The sequence below is a fragment of the Contarinia nasturtii genome, unplaced genomic scaffold (assembly GCF_009176525.2).
Source record: "Contarinia nasturtii isolate CC-2019 unplaced genomic scaffold, AAFC_CNas_1.1 Cnas_scaffold_533, whole genome shotgun sequence".
Lineage (NCBI taxonomy): Eukaryota > Metazoa > Arthropoda > Insecta > Diptera > Cecidomyiidae > Contarinia > Contarinia nasturtii.
This window is the reverse complement of record NW_022197885.1, coordinates 5,003,209-5,026,993: the sequence shown is the minus strand read 5'-3', so window position 1 is coordinate 5,026,993 and position 23,785 is coordinate 5,003,209. Positions and strand designations below refer to the sequence as shown.

The 23,785-nt window shown below is 33.9% G+C and overlaps 4 protein-coding genes and 3 non-coding genes across 8 annotated transcripts; 3 read left to right on the top strand and 4 right to left on the bottom strand.

Moving 5' to 3' along the window:
- Nucleotides 1–329: 329 nt before the first annotated feature.
- On the bottom strand, nucleotides 330–401 carry Trnae-cuc. The gene has a single exon. It is a non-coding gene; the product is annotated as a tRNA-Glu (tRNA).
- Nucleotides 402–727: 326 nt separating this feature from the next.
- On the bottom strand, nucleotides 728–798 carry Trnag-gcc. Its single transcript has one exon. It is a non-coding gene; the product is annotated as a tRNA-Gly (tRNA).
- Nucleotides 799–1,212: 414 nt separating this feature from the next.
- On the top strand, nucleotides 1,213–1,283 carry Trnag-gcc. The gene has a single exon. It is a non-coding gene; the product is annotated as a tRNA-Gly (tRNA).
- A 1,717-nt stretch (nucleotides 1,284–3,000) lies between these two features.
- LOC116339607 (serine/threonine-protein kinase PAK 2-like) lies at nucleotides 3,001–8,379 on the bottom strand. Of its 2 annotated transcripts, none has more exons than XM_031765584.1 (5): nucleotides 8,318–8,379; nucleotides 6,345–7,353; nucleotides 4,965–6,251; nucleotides 4,818–4,891; nucleotides 3,001–4,753 (listed from the first exon to the last, which is right to left on the bottom strand). In XM_031765584.1, exons 2-5 carry the CDS (start codon nucleotides 6,487–6,489, stop codon nucleotides 4,472–4,474), a joined length of 1,788 nt encoding a protein of 595 aa, XP_031621444.1. In that variant the 5' UTR covers nucleotides 6,490–7,353; nucleotides 8,318–8,379; the 3' UTR covers nucleotides 3,001–4,471. The 2 variants fall into 2 exon arrangements, with proteins under 2 accessions (XP_031621444.1, XP_031621443.1); XM_031765583.1 differs by lacking the exon at nucleotides 8,318–8,379 and adding an exon at nucleotides 7,931–8,263.
- A 2,056-nt stretch (nucleotides 8,380–10,435) lies between these two features.
- On the top strand, nucleotides 10,436–11,523 carry LOC116339493 (proteasome assembly chaperone 2). Its single transcript, XM_031765396.1, has 3 exons — nucleotides 10,436–10,550; nucleotides 10,610–10,753; nucleotides 10,815–11,523. The coding sequence occupies exons 1-3, from the start codon at nucleotides 10,545–10,547 to the stop codon at nucleotides 11,430–11,432; spliced, it is 768 nt and encodes a 255-aa protein (XP_031621256.1). The 5' UTR covers nucleotides 10,436–10,544; the 3' UTR covers nucleotides 11,433–11,523.
- Nucleotides 11,524–12,976: 1,453 nt separating this feature from the next.
- Nucleotides 12,977–14,622, bottom strand: LOC116339740 (60S ribosomal protein L13a). Its single transcript, XM_031765774.1, has 4 exons — nucleotides 14,521–14,622; nucleotides 13,975–14,105; nucleotides 13,723–13,832; nucleotides 12,977–13,499 (listed from the first exon to the last, which is right to left on the bottom strand). Exons 1-4 carry the CDS (start codon nucleotides 14,539–14,541, stop codon nucleotides 13,147–13,149), a joined length of 615 nt encoding a protein of 204 aa, XP_031621634.1. The 5' UTR covers nucleotides 14,542–14,622; the 3' UTR covers nucleotides 12,977–13,146.
- A 1,097-nt stretch (nucleotides 14,623–15,719) lies between these two features.
- LOC116339773 (ecto-NOX disulfide-thiol exchanger 2) lies at nucleotides 15,720–21,137 on the top strand. Its single transcript, XM_031765811.1, has 5 exons — nucleotides 15,720–15,881; nucleotides 16,067–17,329; nucleotides 19,038–19,144; nucleotides 19,964–20,080; nucleotides 20,167–21,137. Exons 1-5 carry the CDS (start codon nucleotides 15,833–15,835, stop codon nucleotides 20,881–20,883), a joined length of 2,253 nt encoding a protein of 750 aa, XP_031621671.1. The 5' UTR covers nucleotides 15,720–15,832; the 3' UTR covers nucleotides 20,884–21,137.
- The last annotated feature ends 2,648 nt before the right edge of the window (nucleotides 21,138–23,785 follow it).

Below are 23,785 nucleotides of genomic sequence, written 5' to 3'. Positions count from 1 at the left end.
GATTTCTGACTACAGTTTTATTCCTACTTCTTTATGCACAAAGAAAACATTTTTTTAATCTAAATTGAGTGTGTTGAACCACTCATTTTAAGATGAAACCTAAAAGTTTTGACACAGCAGTGTCTAAACGTTTATAATATCAACAAAAATAGAACACTTACGAATTTCATTCAAAATCTTCTCATATCAGAATTCGTTTTCTGTAATAACAAAAACAAACACATTTTTAAATTCAATTTATTTATTTATATTTAATTTTTTTTTTAATTTTTGAATAAGAGGTTTAAAAAATAATTTTAAAAAAATCTCACATGTAAACAAAAAAAAATTTCCCCTACCGGGAATCGAACCCGGGCCTTCTCGGTGAGAGCGAGATATCCTAGCCACTAGACCATAGAGGAGACAAGTTTTAAGCCACTTAACGCATTCATATATCACTGTGATCAGCTGTTTTCATATTGACTTTTACATTTTAGACCAGATGATGTTTTCTGTTTGCCATTCGTATTGAATTACAACAATTCTGCTACGTATAAAAACATTGAAGCTATAGCAATGGTTTCGCATCAAACACATCTAACGTTTTATGCAAAATTAATATGTGTTGAAATTTCCATTGGTACATAGAAAAGCCATAAGAAAAAACAGTCCAACATAAAAATTGAATATAATAATTACATCCGTGAAAGGTCTAAAAATAAAATGAAGAAAAGCAAAAAAATATTACTGCATCGGCCGGGAATCGAACCCGGGTCGCCCGCGTGGCAGGCGAGCATTCTACCACTGAACCACCGATGCTTGTGATATACTAAACATTATTTATCGCGGTATTTCGAAGATTCTCCCTGGCCTTTTATTGCATGAGAAATAATTTTAACTGAAATAATGACAAACCATTTTAAATGCCACTTACACAAACGGCTGACGAACAAAGTAAACGGTAATATTGTCAATATGCAATATTTAAATTTTAATTAGTATTTTGTCTAAAGAGAATGTCGTTGTTTGCCTCTTCGAAAGACTTAAACGTCATCCAGTCCTCTACATGAATTGTTGAAATAGTGAGCATCGATCACGTAGAAGCACGCGTTGATAATAGCAGCGTCTGTTGCTATGAAGATGATTAAAATCAAGAGAATGGCAGGCATGTGTTAGCTATTCTATTGATCATATTCGGTGACTTGTTGATAATGAATGGTGTTTCTATCACAAGCATCGGTGGTTCAGTGGTAGAATGCTCGCCTGCCACGCGGGCGACCCGGGTTCGATTCCCGGCCGATGCAATAATATTTTTTTCGTTTTCAAACAATTCATTTCAAAGAGTTATCCGTCTATTGTCGGAGAGCATTCCATTCGACTGTTTTTTTTTTTTATTTTCATTATTCATAATTAGTTCCTGAAGGCATTGAAATATTTTCAATATTCGAAATAAGAATTTTCGGATGTCGTATTTGTTCAAACGGCATTTTCCATGTTTGGTTTATCACAACGACATTATACTTATCACATTTCCGTGCAACGTATGCGTTGCGGTATCATAGTATTATAGTTTTTTTCGGACTTTCTAAAGATTACCATATATGTACTCATCTGTTCTTTGACACATGACCATTTTCAGTTGAAGTTCATAGCAGTGTTCAAAAGATAAGAATGCTTCCATAAATATTTAGCATAACCTATTGAGAACAATAGTAAACAACTATTTAAAAAAACTCAAATAAGTGGGATATAGCCGGAGAATGAATATGAGATTTGCTGAACAATTTGAAGCGCAACCATACCCATGTTATATCCAAGTAAATCATACGTCACGAGTGAGTCATATGGCAAAACCGTAATTCTGATTATTGTTAGTAGTTATAATTATACCGAAATGAGTTTGCAGAAATTTGAGCCGAATTTGACCTGATATGACGCATCGGCATTAGTAAACATTCAGTTCATGAATAATAATAATTCAAGGGGAAAAAAGTCTAATATGAGTCTGTTTAGTATTATGGCTGGTGTCAAAAATCAAAATAAAAAAACACAAAAAAAGTCATCGTTGTTTTTCTGATTTTTTCTTCATTTATTTCAAGAACTATGATATTGTTCCTTTAATTCCTTTTAAATTTAAAAGACATTAAAATTTATACACATTCAGCTAATCTCCTAGTTTATGCAATAAAAAAAAATTGACAAATCAATACTTGTATCTTATATTTATGAATTTAAAATTCTCACACTAAATTCATTAAACATGATAGCTGAGTGCTTCATTCCATAAATTATATTAATTTATTCTGGCCACAAAATATCAAAAAATCGCTAAAATTGTTTATAATAATTTGTCCGGAGGGCGGCATAATATCAAATGCCTAATTATTTGCCTCATCTAATAAGTGCGTAAATTGGTCTTTTGCATGCATTCAATTTGATCAAGAGTTTTCTCATTAATTTTTGTATGTATTTTATGTATTCGGTCATTTATCACCGATAGAGAATATGATTGGCGTATCCACGTCTATATTTGGCTTAAATGTAGTTGTATTTTTTTTTGTTAATTCTTCTTTGCAATAGAGCAAAATTGTTCGAAAAATTCGTCAAAAAACATCATCGTCAAAAAACATTGTAAATGTAGTAAATGTATAAAATACAATACAAAAAATGTATGTAAATGCTGTCGATGGAAATACAAAGGCACAAAATGCAATGTATGACTTGTGTGAAGCTGCAATGTGTTTGATCAGGTGTTTGTTTCCTGCGTTCATACAGCTATCATCATGATCATCACTGGGAAGAGCAGAAAAATTACAATAATTTCTACGGTTCGCTTGTGAAAAATATATATCGGCTTTGTTTGTCATGTTATTGTGATTTCATCATAACAGCAGCACAATTAATTACAATTCAATCAGTAAACTAGAGGGTTTTTGTTTGATTTAGAATTATTTCCCACACTGTATTTGCTTTCCTCTGTTATTTTGTAGTTAAAACACGGCAATTTCATTTAATTTTTCGTTTTTTTTTTTATATATTTTTTTGTTCAATCAAATTCAGTCGATTCAGTCGACAATACACATACGCTTTCAATTGAAAGAATTCTCTTATACAAAAAAATGCTTATCTTCTCTGTTTTTCGTTTGCCTTTATTTGCATCAAATTGTACTTGATTTATATTATTTTGTGTTCGTACTGTTTGCACTAAAAAAGAATTAATAATAATTTTGGATTGACCAAAGAAAAAAACCGTAACATCGAACCGAATCAGGGAAATTCATTGACTGCACCTGTGATTTCGTATCCAAAATTAATCAGCAAAATTTTCATTTTGATTTGATGCATTTCATAGAAATAAATTAAAGGCAAAAATATCAACAATTTTAATATCTAATGGAAAAGTCTAAAATGAATCGAATGTACGAAAATGATGAAAGGGGGGAAAAATAGGAATAAAAAGAATGGAAATAAAACCTTTTGCTAAATATAAAGAAAATATACAATTGAGCGATTGAACTAAATGAATGAAATAAAATGCAAATTAGAACATTTCGTTGCATGTGCCGATTTTCGGGTGTTCAAAGATATTAAATTTATATTGATAGGCAACAATGCACGTGCTTCATTTGACTTGATAAAATGAATTTCTTGACAATTTTCAAGCTTATTTTCAATATGATAATTATTCTAATATAATAATGACTTGTCTTTTCCAACCACACATCTTATGACTATTCCAAGCATACTGTTTCATTTCACATGACAATACCAATCGCAACAACATTCACACATACAAATAAACACATCAATTGTTGCTTCATAAAAGCCAAAAATAGCAAACTAAAAACGAGATAAAACGAATACAAAAAAAAAATTGTTGAATTTTAAAAAGGCACAATTCACAATCTTTGAAGCGAATTTTCTGCGGCATAGTTTAAATTATTAAAACTCCCATAAATCAATTAAAGCGCAGAATTTTAATTTACATTCGATGAATAGCAATGAATTAATAAAAAAAAATGTTTGTTTTTGTCACTTGTCTCTGTGATAATACTTTTCTATTCTTCTTCCATTTTTTTTCGTCGTTGTTTTCACAGCCATCAACACGAAAATTTATCCTTTTTTATTCCTGTATTGCGTCTGTTTGTATTTCGTTGCAATGCCTGTTTTACTTGTTTCGTTTAATTTCTCTATATCTCATTAAAATGTATGTTTTTGAAGGTGTAAAAAAATGTAATCGAAAATTCCAGCCAAAAGCAAATAATAACAATAATTTCGAAAACAGAAACGTGCACTTAATTTTTCTTTATAATACTAACAAACTTCTATGTTTTCTCTCTGTTTGTGAGCTATTTCTTTCTAATTTACCGATGAGCATCGAACCGGTTTTGGTAATTTGTATAAAATTGTATTGTATGTATGCGTGTGAGTGTGCATTTAGCTATAGTTTTCATGTTTTTTTGTTGAATTTATAGTGTTATTCATGGTTATCTTAAATGTCATCACGTTTTAAGATGCGACGAGCCGCCTTGATCAATGGTGTTAATGTACGAAGTTCACTACAATCATCGAGGAATGGATGTTTTAGCAGTTCTTCGGCGGTTGCTCGTTTATCAACTTCCACTTGCAGGCATTGATCCAAAAAGTCTTGTAGTTTTGGTGATAATTTTGACCAGCTATTTATCTCCGGTCGACCATTGGCCGTAATCAAATATAGTGCACGCAACGGTGTTTGATTCAAATATGGTGGCTGGCCTTCGATCATTTCTATTGCCTGAAATTGACAATTAATAAATGTTAATTTATATATTATCAACTTGAAGTAAAGCAAAACTTGCCATTATGCCAATTGACCAGATGTCCACTTTTTTGCCATACTTTTTACGTGTCACCACTTCTGGAGCCATCCAATCTAATTGATCGATAAAAAAGTAAAAGGTGATTAATCGTTCCGACACATGTTTTGGAAATATATATATACTTACATGGTGTTCCAACCATTGTTTGTCGTTTTTCGTCACCTTCAATGTTGGCACAGAATCCAAAGTCAGTCACTTTAACCGAACCATCTATACCAAGCAGCACATTGTCCGATTTGATGTCACGATGAATAATACCACGTCCGTGTAGAAAGCAAATGGCATTCAATACTTCTCGGCATACAGCTGCAATTTGTCGTTCTTTCATAATTGTTTCGGTAACAACATCGGTCAATGGTCCGCCGTCCATGTATTCCAAGACCACCCATAAATGATTTTCACCTTCAAGGAAGTACGCGTCAAGGAAGTTCACTAAATTCCTATGATTGAAATCTTTCAATACCCGAATTTCATTCAAAATTAACTCTTTCGATGATTGATTTTTCAGGTCGATCGTTTTGATTGCGACCTTTTGTTCGGTTTTTAAATCCAATGCAATGAACACAACACCCGATGCACCTTTGCCAACTTCCAATTTCGTTTCATACCGTAATGTTGGATCTTCTAAATTGCAAATTTTTCGTAATTCATCGTACACCTCTTCGTCGGATTTCGGTTGACGCACCACATCTTTTCGCCGTAATATTAATTGATCATCTTCATTTGGCGAAAAATTTTCCGGTTCAATATTATCGGATATTGCTAAAATATCATCAATACATTTTAATTCTTGTTCGATATCCAACACCGATGTTTTTTCATAATTATTATTTGAATTTGAATCTTGTACATTGATTATGGTTGTTTGTGGTCGTTCCACATCAAATCCACTTTCGGTTTTATTGTGATGTTCATCTTTTGCCGGTAGTATAATGGTTGACTCATGTTTTTGATGTTTTTGTTGCTGGGCAAGTAATTGTTTGGATTTTTGTAATTCGGAAATGACACGCAAATCGTGCATGGCTTGATTTAGTTTGTTATTCATTTGAATGTGTTTCGGTTTTGGCATAATTTTTGGCTTTGGCGGTAGTCCGGCGGTGGATTTTTTGGCTGGCAATGGTGGCGGTGCCGGTTCCGATGATGATGAATTCGATTCCTTCTCTGATTCACTGCTTTCGAATGAATCATGACTCGTATGCACTTTGCCAATTTTTACATAATTATCTAAATCTTTCGATTCATCTTCAATGTCCGCTTCGGTGACGAATGGCTTGAAAATTGCTTCATCACGTTTTTTCATCGATATCGAAAAATTGTAGAATTTTAACGCTTGATAGGCTGCATCTGGATTCTTTTGTTGTTCATCTTGTGTGATTTGTGAATTCATAATGCGAACCCAGGCCTTTGGCAAACCTAATCGTATTCAGAAAGAAGAAGAAGAAAAGAAAGAGTTGATAAAAACGGTTTGCAATGCCGGTTGTTGTCACTTTAAATTATATAAATTACCTTCGAGTTCGCCATGTGCATTCTTTCCAACATGTATGTCATGCACAACATTTGTCGGTGTTCCAATTTCGGCAATGTGTCGATTATTGTGCGAACCCGATTTTTTGCTGCCAAACAGTCCCTTCAGACCTTGAAATGACGTCATTGTGCTGATCTTGTGCAATATCTAATAACTTCAATCTACACTATATTTATTTCTCTCTTTTTTTGTATGCCACTCTTTCGATATCGCAGCAGATTGTGAAAATGTAGCAACAATGCGCGCACCAGCCACTTAAACTTTCACTTGAATTGTGTATTCATAAGTTTTTCGGTTTCGGTCGGTTGGTTTTTTTGTCGATTCAGGTTTTAATTTGTGGATTTATTTTATTTTTTAAATAAATATTTTTCTTCAATTTGATAATTGTTTTATGTTTTTCGATTTTTCGCTGCTGATTAAACAGCATAAACATTCAACACTGCACCGAAAACGAAACGAAACTAAACACACACACATGAAATTTATGAGAGAGAGAAAAAAAACAGCACAATAACATTCAAATCAACGAATTAAATTAAAATCACTAATGTATGATAAGTATAATGTTATGATGAGTCGTACTGATATAAACCAGCCAGCCAGTTAGCAGAGAAAACCGAAGAAGAAGAAGAAGAGAATAAAATAAAATCAAAAAAAAATCCCAATTCCGTAATGCAAATCGTTGTCGATCTTCGCACTTATTTCTCTTTCTGCTTTGACTGTTGTTGATATGCGATTGTATATGTGTGTATGTGTCAATGTCTCTGTCTCTGTCTCTCTCACTTTCTGTCACTGTCTATCTTGGTAGCTTGACGCTTTTTCACGTTCTTTTTCTTGTTCGAATGGTATGTATGCTTCTACGCGTTTCAGGTTAAATTGTATAATTGATTCGTTGCCGCAACTACAGCTACTGATGCTTCTCGATGCATATAAACACACGCGAAACACAGCTGAACTTCGTTTTTAACATCATTACTCGAAATTCATTATCTAGTTCAAATGAAAGAAAGAATAATTAATGAAAAGAAACAAGACGGAATTAAAATCAAGCGTCAAATGAATTGCACAAGCATTAATAAAAAAAACAACACAAAACAAAACAGACAACGATGACGACAAAAACTGGACGCGCAAAATAAAATAATCATAAAACTGACGAGTATTTTATGTGTGAGTCGACATCGAAAAGGAAGAAATTCTTAAATGAATGAATGAATCGAATGTCTATGTAATTGAAGTGCTTCAGTTTCTTGTCTTGAATAGTCCATTGAACGTGACACACAACGACTCTCGCACATAATGCTCAACGAACGCGAGAATGAAACGAACGTTTATGCAAATATTCACTTTGGCTTAGTGCCACTCGAAATACGGTCGACATAGAATTAAAAATGCCAAATTTATTCGCAACACGCACTTCAAGTTCCAATGTAACGAAAAATTATGATTCAAAACTCACAACAAATCAACTTATCCAACGACGACAAACATCGAACAAACGAAAAAAAAATAAAAACAACAACATGAAGGGAAAAAAAATCAGAGCAGCGACTGTGGAAAAACATACCGAAATAAATCATCCAACAAAGGAGTGGCACCTACAACAGCACAATATTCATCTTGATAGAAATTTAATGTACACAAAAATATGTCATCGCAACTCGAGATCGTCTATCAAACACGAACCAAATAATAACCAAACGACCAACAAAAAATTACACTTTTTAATTAAATAATAATATCAAAAATGCACGAAGTTATGATGAATATGAAATGGCTCTGTTGCCCTCAACAAACGAAACTGAACATAAGACATGAACATATTGACTGAACAACACAGAACAATGTATATAGTGTGTTTGACTCACACATCAAGGCATCAAGACAAACGATACACAATCGCTGCTGCCAATTGATAAATTCAACTCACAGACAAGAGAAAAAAAACACAAACCTATATCTATCGTTGCTCTGTCTCCACAACGCTTCATTTCAACGGCCAATCGTGCTAGTTGTTTTTTTCTTGTTTTATTTTTATTTGTGCGTTTGTGTATGTGTCTGCCTTGATCGTGCATGGAAATTCAACTTTGAATGGAATTTTGGTGTTTGCATGTGTGCGTCGGTAACATACTGGCATTTTATTCGATTTTTGAGCAACACTATATGCGACGATAATAACTACTGTGACACGGCAATTCTTGTAAATGAATGAGTCACTCGAGACAACCAATACACACATACATGCGTTCGATAGCATATACTCACACATGCGTAACGCTTGATTTGTTTATACACACAAACACACATGTGCATGTATGCATAATGCATCAAGTACCAACTGTTTAAAATACCATCGCATTGAAATTGTCAATTGAACTCGATCGCATATCAATCATATATTGAAAAATATCAAATAGAATTGATAGTGGCGACCAAAGGAATGTGCGACTCAAAAGTTCATTCTTCAAACAGAAAAAAATTTGATCGAAAATCACGTATCAATTTTTAATATTGGAAGTATAAATTAAAACGTAAGGATTCGTATCTAACTTCATATCTATCACACATGCAATTGTTTGGACAGTGAAAGCTGTTGTATCTTAAAGAGCGTCAAAAAATTTACTAAATTCGATCTGTCAAAGTGAAAACAATTCTGCACACACAAGTTTTTTATTGCGATTAAAATGTCGAATTACGTTCCAACAAAACAGCATTTGCGGGAAGAAATGCTTTTGTACTTTAATCAAAAGAAAAGTGCTGCTGAATGTCATCGTTTGTTGTCGGAAACGTATCCCAAATATTCAATTTCAATAAGTGTATGTGAAAAATGGTTTAGAAGATTCAGAAGTGGTGATTTTGACACGGAAGACAAAGAGCGTCCAGGCCAGCCGAAAAAATTTGAGGATGAAGAATTGGAATTGTTACTCAATGAAGATCCATGCCAAACGCAAGGAGAACTCGCTAAATCATTGGGAGTAACTCAAGCAACCATTTCACAACGTTTAAAAGCATTAGGGTTCATCCAAAAATTTGGAAACTGGTTGCCGCACGAATTGAAACCGAGAGATGTTGAAAGGCGTTTTACCATCTGTGAAATGCTGCTCGCAAGACAAAAAAGCGAGTCATTTTTGGATCGAATTGTTACGGGCGATGAAAAGTGGATCCACTACGATAACCCAAAGCGAAAAAAATCATACGTTCGACGCGGCGAACCAGGACCATCGCAAGCAAAGGAAGATATTCATGGTTTCAAGGTAATGCTCTGTGTTTGGTGGGATCAAAAGGGTATCGTGTATTATGAGCTGCTGGAACCGGGTGAAACAGTCACAGAAGATCGCTATCGACTACAACTGATGCGATTGGAGCGAGCATTGGACAAAGATCGAAAAGAATGGAGGGAAAAACACAACCGGTTAATTCTTCTTCATGGCAATGCTCGGCCACATGTTGCGAATGTCGTCAAACAATACTTCGAAACAACTAAGTGGGAAGTCTTACCCCACCCGCCGTATTCACCAGACATTGCTCCTTCTGATTACTACTTGTTTCGAGCGATGCAAAACGAATTGGCAGGCAAACGCTTCACTTCTTCGGAGGAAATCGCAAATTGGGTCGGTTCGTGGTTTCGTTCAAAACAACAACCATTTTTTTGGCACGGAATCCATGAATTGCCTGGAAAATGGGAAAAAGTAGTGGCTAGCGAAGGACAATACTTTGAATAAAAAAATGTGTACCATTCTCTTGAAATAAATGCCTAATTTCAGTGAAAAATCCTTACGTTTTAATTTATACTTCCAATACAATTAATTTTTATTACTATGCTTCGTTGCCATGAAATTCTGAGACTCGAATTTGAATTCCATCTACCTTGTTCCACTTTTTGTTTGTAAAAAATAAATGATATTTTGAAAATTTCATGATTTTTTACTGGACTCCCAATTTCAAATGGGACACGGTCGATATTTTTACAATTTTATCGAAAAAAATTTCATATATTTTCAACGACATAACCTTCTCTTCAAATGAATGCGCAATGCTGCCAACCATTGACAAATCATTTCAAATGTATTTGCGTTTGACTGTTCATATGAAATGTCAAGTCATTGTAAAACCGGCGAAGACGAATAATACGCAAACATTTCAAATAAAAACAATCGAGAGAAGAAAAAACGACTGTAAAAATGCAGGTAAGAGATTTTTTTGCCCCTTAAAGAGAATTTTTCATAAAAACTTTATCAATTTTCAGAAAACATTTGTGTTTGATGAGAAAATCAACTTGAATGGATATTCAGTTGTGTTTCCAAGTGTATGTGTGGGAAATGTGGCTCAATTGGCTGTTGATTTTCTGATATCCACATTAGAAATGAAAAAGGTTGCCACCGTATGGCATGTGAGTACAATTGGATTCATTCATCTTGTCCGATTTCTAAAGTCGTTCCTATTATTTTCAGACGGCGATAATTCCAATACTAGGTCCACGTGCGTTTGACCACAAAACGGTATCGGATGCCTCATCACCGTCTGCAAACATAACAACTGCCTGTGAACTATTTGTTAGTGAAGCAAAACGCTTGGCATGCTTTCAACTACGATCGCCGCTCGTGGCAGGCAAATGTCTAACGGCGTTTTTTGGCGAATTGATTGAGCTCCTGAAAGATCAACAGGTGCAACAAATCGTCATTTTAACTGGAATGTTTTCACACGAGCAACATGCAATTGGAACGACGAAATTCATGTATTTGGCTAATAATCAATGTCAAAAAGAATGCAAGGCGCAGCTTGAAAATGGCAGTTGGATCAAATGGGATGAAAATAACAAAATTATTCACGGCGGCGGATTTGCATTGAAATTGTACAAACAAATCGGCGAATCGGTGTCCAGTTGTATATTCTTCAAGTACACAGCAGAAGGTGATAATAGAAATGATGCAGCTGAAATGGTTTATCATTTGAATTCACTTCTCGGTGGAATTTTGGCACAAAGTTCGGACCAAGGTGGCTTTAAATTGGTGTCGCCATGTTCGTGGAATGCCATGTTCGGCAATGACCCAACCGAACAATTATATTAAGTGAATTTGGTTAATATTTCTGTTTTTTTTTACAGCTTTTTCGATTAATAAAATTATGGTGGAACCAATTTTCAGATTATTATTTTTTTCAGATTTTTGTTCTATTAATTTAAATTTTAATTTTTTCTATTTTCTAAAAATGCAAAAAAAAAATCAAACGTCAAAATTCTGTCTGCAAAAAAGTCAAAGGACATATTTTTAGGACTGGCACCAACACATACAAATTAAATAAACAATATTGAAACTTAATCGCATAACAATATACAGGCACATTTTGACATTAAACTGTAGACTGAAACACATTGAGCGAAGGACAACAAAACTGAACGTATTGTTAAGCACTGATTGTGAAAGAGTTCTCAATTTTCATCGTGTTAAAATTTTCAATTCGGAATGGATAATTTGATACAAGAAATGAACGAAGAATCATTTAAGCAAATTGGAAAACTTGTTGAGGCCAAGTTAAATAAAACACCACTGAATGAACGATGTGATCGTGTGAATAAAATATTGGATGCATTGTATTCGCCAATCACACAAAAAATCGAAAAGGTTGATCGGCTCGTTGATTTTCTACGCGATACATATGATGGATTGGACATGCAAACCAGCAACCATTTGACGTTTCAAATCCACGACATTTGTAGAGATGTACGCAAAAAGTTTGACAATCTAAACAATACGAACGGTCAACACAGCCCAAATATTCTGAACATTTCACACAGTGTTGACAGCAATGCGGTGAAGCCAGACGTCCACAGTGCCAAAAATGACGAGCACTTGGAAAACAAAAATGACATGGTATCATTTGCTATCGAACCGCAGCGGCTGAACGATAATAGAAAACTCGGAAAAATGGTTCGCGTTTTGGTTGGTTTACATTGCGGCTCAACAGCAATAATTGATTCGATTGAAAAAAATCGCATGTTCACTCTCAAATTTGACGATGGAAAAACCGGCAAATACAGAATTAATCAAATTGAGTTCATGGAATAATACAAACCTCTTTTGCAACATAATTATTGTAAGGCATTGAATGATCTTTTTTAAAACTAATTAATTGACAAGTACTTGCCAGTATTTTATTTTAAGATAAAATTATCAGAAGCATATATGAAGAATAATAAAGAAAATGAAATTCTTTATAAAGAAGAATAATAAAGAAAATGTATGGATTTCTTTTACATAGACTATAAGAAAAACTGAAAATACCAAGTCAGAGACCAACATTGAATTAATTTTGAATAAAGCATAGATGTGAAACAAAATCGATGTCGGAGTTAGTTTCTTTCGATTTACATGATTTTTGATTTCAGTTTTGGTATAGAACCATTATCTTGCATGGATTAAAGATGGGCAAATATTCACATTCATTGTGATCGAAATTTGTTGAAAAAGTATACAAACCAAATAAACAAGAATGCGCCTAAGAAGAAAGTAAATAAAAACATAAGTAATGAAAACAAAAACAAAAGAAAAGGTTCAATGAATTTTTGCGCCGATTTGCCAATCCAACTGGTTTAAACAAAACAAAAACAAATTTTCGTATAGTCTTCTTCACAATTGGTTTTATTCTTTCAAAACAGAATTAACAGTTACATTATTTCAATGTAATCAATTCGTATCTGGGAATTGTTTTATGTTGTTGTTGTTGTTTTTAATAAAAACTGCCAAACTTAATGTTGATGTTAAGATTAAGTGCTGTTAAACTGGTTTATTGATAGCCCAATGATCGGATGACGGCGGTGTGTGGAGCAGCAACTTTTTCGATGTTTTTGCGTGCTAGTTTCGTCAATTTATTGTTGACTTTCATTTGTTTAAGATGAAGTGCCAACTTAGCCTTACGTTTACGTTCCAAGTTCTTGACAACATCTTGGTATTGCCAACCGACTTCATGTGACAAACGGCCAATTTTGCAGTATTTGCGATCTGATCGCAAGCACAACACTCTAAGGGCAGTTGGAACACAGACACGACGTTTCTTCTCGTATGCTGGTGGAATACCGTCAAACACACGCAAACGCTTCAATGCGGCTTGACCGCGGAGAGTCTTGTGTGGGATCATTCCTAAAACGATGCACAAAATGAAAAGAAAAACACAACATTTATTAGAACAACGATATAACGGCAAAAAAACATAGTATTGAAATGAGGTTAGAATCTATCAGATGCATTAAGTTGTCATATCACATACAAATCATATAATGTAGGTAAGAAAGTGTAATCATCACCAAAAAGAAAACTTCACTGGTAAATGCACAAAACAATTAAATCTATTTCGAATGTATACCTCGGACAGCCTTGAAGAAGATACGGCATGGAGCTCTGAAGTGGAATGGTCCGCGAGCTGGGTTAACGTTGCATCGCTTGCGCAAGTAGTTCAAATACTTGATTTTATTTCTGAAATTGAAGAAGAAGAAAAATAAATGGATTAGCATGATGCAATTCAAGTACTGATATGGTGAAATTCCATGCACAACGACAAACGTCATGCAAAACATAAAACTGCGTTGAAAAAAAACGGTGCAAAAATCGTACATACCTATAGAAGTGACCGGAAAGAGTCAATTCTTCGCATCGTACAACGACGACTTTGCCACCTTGCAAAAGGTTTTTGGCAACTACTGAAGCAAGACGTCCGACCAAGTGGCCACGACCGTCAATGATTACTGCCTGCAAAATTCATACAAAATTTCATTTTAGAATATGTTGAGGTTATGTTTGCATTGCACAAAAAACGCGATTTTTTCTCCAACATCATAATTCAATGTGAAGAAAATAAAAGTTCAACTTATTCGGGTTTAAAATTAAAAACAAAATTTTATCCAAATTCAATTCTTATTTGATAGGCAAATGATTTCAGTCAAACCGCATATCAATGAAATCGTATTCGTTCAGCACACTATATACACGTGCAAGGCATTGTCTAATGGTATTTTAGCACCGAACATTTTTCAAAAAATTCGATAAATTTTTTTGGATTTTTTTATTTTCTTCACTTGATTGATGATTATTGTACACTTAATGAGCGTTTTTAATCAATTTTTCACAATTTTTCGGTATTTTTTCGATTTATTTCACGACTCACCTTATTGTTTAAACCTGGCATGTTTACGCAGCAAATACAAAAAGAATGGTTGAAAGGCGAAAAAGACTTATGAAGCCGGAAATATAGCCGATTCAATATGGCGAACCATGATATTTGCGACCTGTCAACAATGGATGCGTTTGAAGCAACCACATTGCCAAGTGTACAGCTGACCATTTGAAAATGTGCCGCGAAATAGGCGAATTTGGTATAAATATTTAATTATTTTTAGAGATTTTTGCATAGAAATTTAAGTTTTTGCATTTTAACATTTTTTCTACAAATAAGACGAACTATTGATACAGAAATTATTTAAAATTCAATTATTTCAATTCAAATTCATTCAAACTAGAATACTTCAAACTACTAACACCAGAGGGATCATGTTATCGTTTGTATATGTCATCTATGTTTGTTGAATTGAAAATACGGACAGGTTTGAAAAAAAAACCGAAAATGATTGAACATTTTTATTATTTCATTTCATGAATTGGAATTTTTGGAGCTTCGACTATTCGATACAATATTACTTTTTTCAACCATAAAAATTATACCATTTTTACGGATTTATAGCTTGTCCTTACAACTAATATCAATGTTTAACAGTTTCATGCGTATTTTGAAAATTAATTTTTCCAAACAATGTGGAAAGAACACACAATTATATCATGTTTCATTTATAATATATGTTAAATTAAAAAAAAACCTGAAATGCAAGGCGGCATTTGCCTACAGCATGAAAACCAAACTCAACCCGATTCAGTTTGCCAAATGTGAGCAGGGTATGTCGAGGTCGATTATATCTAAATTTGAGCGAAAAAGAAATGTCCACAACATTTTCCAAAGGAAATGTTTCAATTTCACGGACACTGATTCCCAAAAAGAGAAAGAAACTTCAAAGTTTTGCCAAGAAATCACCTATAGTTTGCATAAATTTCATGTAAAGTTCAACATTCAGCTTTCCGATTTCAGATTTAGTATGAGAAATGTGATAATTTCGTTCTCCAATGAAATATCGAATATAAGATTCTAAATTCTATAAAAATGTGTTAAATGTTTGCAATTTGGATGTCAACAGAAATTGTAATTGAATTCAAATCAGACTACATAATACTAACGCCAGGGGGCCAATAACAGTATACTGTCATAACAACTGTCATGTGTTTTGTCAATCGAACAATTAGAACAAAAATAGAAATAAAAAACAGAACGAAAAATTTGTGCAGTGACAGTGCAGACAAAAAATTTGCAAAGGCAAAAGAATGACGATGACCAAAAAACTAAAAAATATTTAAAAGATCTCATTTAAAACATGTCGTATAACTATCCGACAATAGCAAACAATGCATTGCCAGCAATGCGTAAGTGAAAATCATCTTGTTAAATTCATTTTGAGGAGCGAAAAAAAGTCACTATCTCAAATGCCAAAGGAAATGATAATTAAGTATAATTGGCTTTGTACGCTCAATGATTTATTGATTAAACAAAATGTACCTCATTTAACACGACGTTTATCATATTGTGTGTATTCTTATTTTTGTTTCAGTGCCGTTGCTAACCAATTTGGCAAATGGAAATCATTTTCTTCCAACTTTGGCGGCAGCCAATCAAGCTGTTACAGCTGGTTTATTTTCCGCGCACAATGCAGCAGCTGCGGCAACAACAGCACTAGCCGAAAATGCCTTGGAATTCAATCGAACAACAACGAAACTTTGTCAAATCGGTTCTGGCCCAATGGATTTGGAAACATTGAACGATGAACGTGATACACAGTCGTTCATTCAAAGTCCGTCTGGCAGTGAATTGAGTTTGGCATCAACACAAAGTGTTCGTAAAATCGATGAGAATTGCGAAAAGAATTATTCAACATTTAATCCATGTGATATAATGTACAATATGGGAATTCCATCACAAAATCTTATGATGATGCCTGGTGTTATGAATATGGTGCGTGATGCATCATCTATAGTACAAACACTCCCACAATTTTCCCTTCTCAATCAATTACAATCCGTACAAACATCAACCGTATCAACGGCTAATTTAAGCGATACAAATACCACATCGGCAATCTCAACAACATTGTCATCCACCAATTCGTCTGGCATTGTTAAAGAAACGATAACATGTAAATCGTGTGTGCTACTGCCACCGAATCCAAATGCACCGCCGCCATCGACACGCGAACGTCCGAGCGGCTGTCGAACGGTATTCGTTGGTGGCTTGCCGGAGAACATCAGCGAAGAGATAATTAAAGATGTGTTTGAACGATGCGGTGAAATAACCACATTACGTTTATCGAAAAAGAATTTCTGTCACATTCGATTCGTGTTTGAAGCATCGGTTGACTCGGCTATTTACTTAAGCGGTTATCGTATTCGCATCAATAATCTAACAGACTCACCGAATTGTGGACGTTTACATGTGGACTTTGCACAAGCCAGAGACGATCAATACGAATTTGAGTGCAAACAACGACAATGGCAACGTGAGCAAAGACATCGCGAACGTCTTGAACGTGATCGTTCAAAGTTATCGCCACCGATTGTTTACTTTAGCGAACATGAAGCCGCCGCGATTGCTGAAAAACTCAAACAAGATGACACATTTTCGAAAGCAGTGCAAATATTTATAACATGGCTTGAACGGGGCGATTGCAATAAGAAAAATTCAAATACATTTTATTCGATGATTCAGAGTACAAATGCTCATATTCGTCGATTATTGAGCGAAAAATCAGTGTACGAAGATGAATTGAACAAAGCCAAAGAAATTCATCGCAAGCAAATGCAAAATTTGTCAACACAACGTAAGTATTACAATTCATCTAAATTTATTTGAGTTTATTCTCTCTTTTTTTTTCGTTGCGATGTTATTTGAATGAATCAGTGTAGCGTGTGTATGCGTGGTTGTTTTTAACTGTAAATTAAAATGTTAGAATCGTTTCGATAATTGAGTACAAGCTCAACATACACATTACACAGAATATAAGCAAACATGAGCTCCTTTATGTAGTTATCAGGTGAGGATTTTTTTTTTTTGAATGAAACAACAACTACAAATCAAACACATTTTATTGATGAGTATATTGACCTCTGCAATGAGGTCACGCTCATTGGACGAGGAACAAATGAAAGGAGCTAATGCATGCTAATAATAAATCAATTCGATCATTTAGTTTATGCACCTAATTAAAAAACACAAACACACACACACGTATACAAAATTGAAAAAGAAAATAAAACTTTTTCTACAAAACAGACCCTTCCCCTTTTTTTTCAACCACTCACATTTCCTTGGAAAGTTCTTTGGTTTATTGTCTTCGTTTGAACACCACAATACTCTTTTTTCTATATATCTCTTTCTCACACATATAAACACACACAAACACAAAATTACATTTTCACGTACATTGAATTAAAAAAAAGACTCAAAAATCGCACACGATCCAAAATCGTCTCTTTACATCTGGATTGAACATGTATTTGCAATAGTTTGAAAAGGTAACGCATAATTTCCTAAAAATAAATGGCGCAATGGGGATACACCGCTCTTTTTTTCTCAGTTATTTCATATTTTTCTTAAGTTTAGATCTCAGTTAGTTTTCACATCACGTACAAATCACATTGCGATTCAGTTTAATATGTATTTTTGTGTAATCATAAAAACACCAAGTTGTAGATGTGTTTCAGTCATTGGTTTCTTTTTGTAATAAATTTTTGGAGGTGCTGGCTTATTAGTGGGCAATAAATTAAAGGGGTCGGTAAATATTTGCAGTCACGAATTGTTCATGACTTGTAATGTGAATTTGACATGTAGTCAAACGGTGTGGTAAAATGCTGCAGTGTACATTTGATGGATACGACTGATGCAATCAAAACTATTGATTTGGCGTAAATGTTCTTTGTGTCGTAAGTTTTTATGATGATTGTTGTTGAAATGCATTTGCAAAAGGCTGTTTGCCCAGTCGTGCCCATCAATACACGTGCAATATCGCTTTGTGTTCATCACTTGCCTTTTTGTCAAACGTATCAATGCTTTGCGGTTTTTCTGAACATTTGCTTTCGTTGTTGACCTGCCAAAGCTGAATTTCTTGAAATATTTCACACATCGTATTAATGCTTTTGAATGATGCTAATTTGATTTTTTTTTTACATCTGGGATATGAAAGACATCAAACTTTCTACGATGGACAGCGACATCGCTTCCAGTCGTGAAAAGTGCGACTTTTTCATTCAAACGATTTTGATTTAACAATTTTATGTCTGTTAAGCCAAAGAATTTTTGTTGTTTTTTTTAAATGTTTTTATTTTTATTTTTTGTTTTACAAAAAGACATGTAATTTATCGAAATATTTAATACATTTTATGAATTGTAAACAACCAAAAAAAAAACCTAAAAAAACGAATGAATAAACAAATACATATATGCATTATGGGTCTAGTCTCTCAAATCGAAAGAGTTACAACACAAACACAACCATAAATCAAATATTGATATTTTGGTCAATTAAATAGAATTAACATTAGAAAGAGTGTTTGGGGCCGCTAGTCACAAGAAGGTCTGGGATCATTTTACGAAAGCTCAGCGAAAGAATATCGATGTGTGGAAGAAACAATCACTGGTATGTACACAAAACACCAACAACTATCTTCATTTTTATTTGCTCACTCTTTTTCGATTTCATTTTCATCATCATTTTTCGTTTGTCATTTTTTTTTTTTTTTCAAATCTCAAACATTCATCACTTTCATTCACCAACAACAATTAGCGATAAATAAATAGTGCTTGAAATATACTTTGATCGTAGTTGAATTTAAATATTTTTTTGTGTGTTTGTGCATTCATTTCATAGTCAAAAACAATGATATTAAACGTAGACTTTGAAACAAAAAAAAAAAAAATCAGTACAAAATTCGGGCTGCTTTTTTGCCATGCACGTAGTCCTATTTGAATAGTTAAAAAAAATTGCTTTCATTTATTGTATTCTATTACCTCAGTCTATTTCCGAAAAAAAAAAAACATATAAATAGCGATTTGTTTTTCATACTTTTTTAAATCCAAATTAACAAAAAAAAAATTTAAATTTCAAGGTAAGTTTTGAATTAGTATCCTGTTGATACAGCTCCAAACAGCAGCTTTGATTCATTTTTTTTTGCTCGTGCAAATTAGACAATTATTGAAATATTGAATGTATTCTTCTTTAAATTTAAGGAAATTTTTGCGATTTTTTTATCGCATATTTTGAAATTAAGCACAAACAAAAAAGTAATTTGATCCAAATATTCGTTGATCGAACACAAATATTCAACTTTTCAAAATGAAAAATTTCCGTTTTAGCCCAAATTAAAAATTCTCTTGCCAAAAATGCAAAATTCATTCCGATTCGAAAGCAATTTGATTAATTTGGTGCTTTATTTTCTTGTTCGTGATCATAAAACAGGAAATACAAGTGCCCCTGGAATCACTTGAAAGCCATGACACGGATGAAATGGACATGTCTGACGAAGACGATGCAGCTAGCTTACGCTACGGTAAACGACCAAAAAACAGTTCCAAGGTACGGTAAACACAAAAAAAGTAACAAAAAATCAAATGTGCAAAATAAAAACGGATAGGAATTCTAATCGAAATGTTCGATTTCAGGAAAATGAAAGTAAAAAGTCTGATACAATGGCCTATGCACATAGCTCGAAAGCCTTAGATGTAAGAGAACAGCAGCTAAAAGTGTTGCACGAGACAATACGTAATCTTCAAACGCAATTGCTTGAAAATAAAACCAAAGAAAAAGAGAATCTCACAAAAATCAGCGAATTGGAAGATAAATTGAAGCAAGCAAATGTTAAGGAATTGCTGTTAAAAACTCGAATTGTAGAAGCATCAAAGGGTCCAGTTACCTCAATCTCAACCGATCATGCTTCCAAATCGAGTGTTAGTGATAAAGACGTAGTCTATGTTGATGATGGTGATTGTGATGTGCCGGAAAAACCATCAAAACTCATTGATTCTAAATATACCATTGGTGTGAAACCATCGGAATCGGTTGAAAATGAAAATATAAACGACGACGACAATCATCAAATGATTGACGTGGATGCGGCGCGTTTAATTGGATTGATTTCGTCATTTCTTGTTGTACATCCGTTCGGTGCTAGTCTGGAAAATATTATAACGTATGTTCAACAAGTTTCGATGCCGATACACGACAAAGATGTTGAAAACATTTTGCGTCGCTATAAGAGCGTATTCATCGAAATGGATAGTCAGCCAAATGCTGATGAGCCGCCAATAGCTGTCGAACGAAAATGGAAATTTTGTGGATTTGATCTGACAAATTCGTCGACAATTGTAATACATGATTAGATAACAATTCATAATAGTCAATTTGTGCTTTTTGATCCACCTTAGTTTTCACATCAATTTTTTCAACAAAACTAATGGAATTAATTTTTTCAAACAAACAAACAAACTATCGACACCAAATCAATTTTACACAATTTCAAAAAATTTATTATATTTATATATTTATTTAGGAATATTGTTAAATCTCGTTTTGTTCATCGTTCCCACATTCACCACAGCTAAAACTTGTCACACATTAAGCATTTTTGTGATCGCATATATGATCAGAATTTTTTTTTTCGTCTAGTTCCTTTTTTGGCAAATAAATAAAAAACTTTAATTGAAATATTAACGGAAATCGATGTAATTTATCATTCGACCCTCATTTAGAAAGAAACCATAACATATGATATTCGAAATTAGATCAGAATGACGGTAATCCATCATATTTCTCTCACCTAATTGGATCACGTGCGGTGCATTTCTGGTAGGTTCTTGTCTTACATCGAATAGTACATGTTCCCTAGTGATTTCCGCAATCAAATCTAGTTAACATTCCGATGATCTGGTATGACATAACGTTATAAAAGGTAATTTTTTTTAAAAACAGGCGCAAGTGTGACTTGTGTCATAGACTCACAGAGCGTCATAAATTTATTAGAATAAAATGAACGACACACGATCGGTATGTACGATATTTCGAAAGTATACTTCACAACCGGATATGTATGTTTTCATCTACGAAGAAAAAAACCGTTGATTTCTCTCCAAAAAATCGACATGAAACATGGAACAAAAAAAACATCATCAAATGGTTGTGCGCAAGCGATTTTCAACGTCTCTTTCTCTCCCCAACGCCTCTTTCTCCCGATTTGAAATGCATTACGAATGGTGTTTGTTTTGGTTTGGTGTGTTTTAAAGGAATACCGGCAAATTCCAAAATATTTTCGCTTCCTTTGCGGTGCGATATCAAACTTTTTTTTGGTGGTTTGTTATTTTAGTGCTGGATTGTTTTTTTTTCATCTCCATCAATATAAAGTTGTTGGCACAAGCCATATCGTTTTTCTTCAAGCCAAATAAAAATCATTGCTCGTATGCACTGACACTTTTGTCACGTATGTGCGCCGTATGGGTGTATAAATTGAATGGCCAAATGGTGATCTTATATAATATATTACACGATGATGGAATTGGAAAGATGTGCAAGTCACATTTCGAAAAACAGATGGGCAAATTCCGTTCCAACGGAAATTCAATGCAGAAAAGACAACAACAAAACCAATGACGAAAATCAAAATACGGTGAAACGCGAAACGGTAGAAAAACAACAACACTACAGCATGTTCCTTTTAAGTGTAATTTACATGTTATGCTCGATTTCCATCGTGTAAGCATGTTGTTGTTTTTTTCAAATTCGTCCTTTATTTCTCATTAAATGCATGCTATTTCAATCATTTGTGTTTATTATCATTTTTGTAGATGATTTATTGAAATAGTTCTCATCTCAAGTGATTTAAAATCGTTCGATTTTTGTTCGTTTTTCTTCAAGATTTAGATAAAGAACTACCGGAATAAACACTCAATCGGCGTTATTTAGCTTTTCAATTGAACTATGATTTCCGCGGAAGAAAGGCGGTTCCTCTGAACTCAATTGATACACTTGAGATGTAAAAAAGAGATATGGTAATTCATTCATTACGTCTCATAAATCTCGTTGCACTTTCGATGCAAGCACCAAAATACAAATTAATCCATCGAACGATGACTTTTTTTCAAAATGATGGTAGATCTTTCAATCGGCATTGTCGTAAATTACCGCCGATCAGTTTGCAATGTGAAATATGCAATGAAAATGGTGACTTTTTTTTAGTTTCGTTGTAGAACTCCACCGCATGAAAAATCTTTTTATTTGCAAAAATTATATTGCACACAGCCTCCGTTGAATGGGTGTACATGTGTAGCAACGCGCACGCTTCACTCTCAATTTTCTTCATGTTGATTCAACTGAATTTATGTAGCTCACCGATTGCTGCAACAACCACATCCCGCACATCTGTTTACGTAAAATACACGAAACAAATTACAATTGCCTGGTGTTGTTTTTAATGCACTATTTTTATGAACTCACCATGGAAATTATGATTATATGAGCGTACGTTATTCGCTGTTGTACTTGCACATGCGTACGCATTTTGTATTTGAAATACAAATAAAAATCAACCTTTTGAGCAAAGAGAAGAAGAAATACAATTACATTTTTCGAAACCAAAAGAAAACGTAACGACTGTTCAAATGAAATGCACACACAGTTGAAAGAAAAGTATTCAATTGCGCAAACAGAATCTCAATCGAAATCAACATGCAGTATAGCTCTCATTGCACGCACATTGTATGTGTTTCACATAAATTTCGAGCTCGTAAGTCGTCTGTTTTTGGATTTGATTCAATTGCGTGGTTCGGTGCTGTGATGTATTAGCACGAGCTCTTCTCAAATCATTCATCGTATCTAATTCAAAACAACAGAAAAATCTGTGTTGATTGTTTAGATATTCAGTAATTTTGTTTGATTTGTTTTGGTTGGATTTTGTTTGACTTTTCTTAAAATATACTACGAATGAATTTGATGCAACAAATTGAACACAGCCACAGAGAATGTGGTGCAGAGATGCACCTACCGACCCATCGTCTGATAAATATGATGTTTTTACACCGAATCCGAGATCGCGTAACAAAAATGTGAACTTTCGATAGTCGGTGTTGATATTTGGCTCGACATCTGTCTCAAATGGAATTTAAACTGTTCATCAAGTTCTCGAACCAAAAACAACAAAAAAAGACGAAATGGACTTGCATTGGTTGCCGCAATGCAAGTGATGAAAGATTTAGATTGATATAATTGAACTGGTCAATTTTACAATTCGCA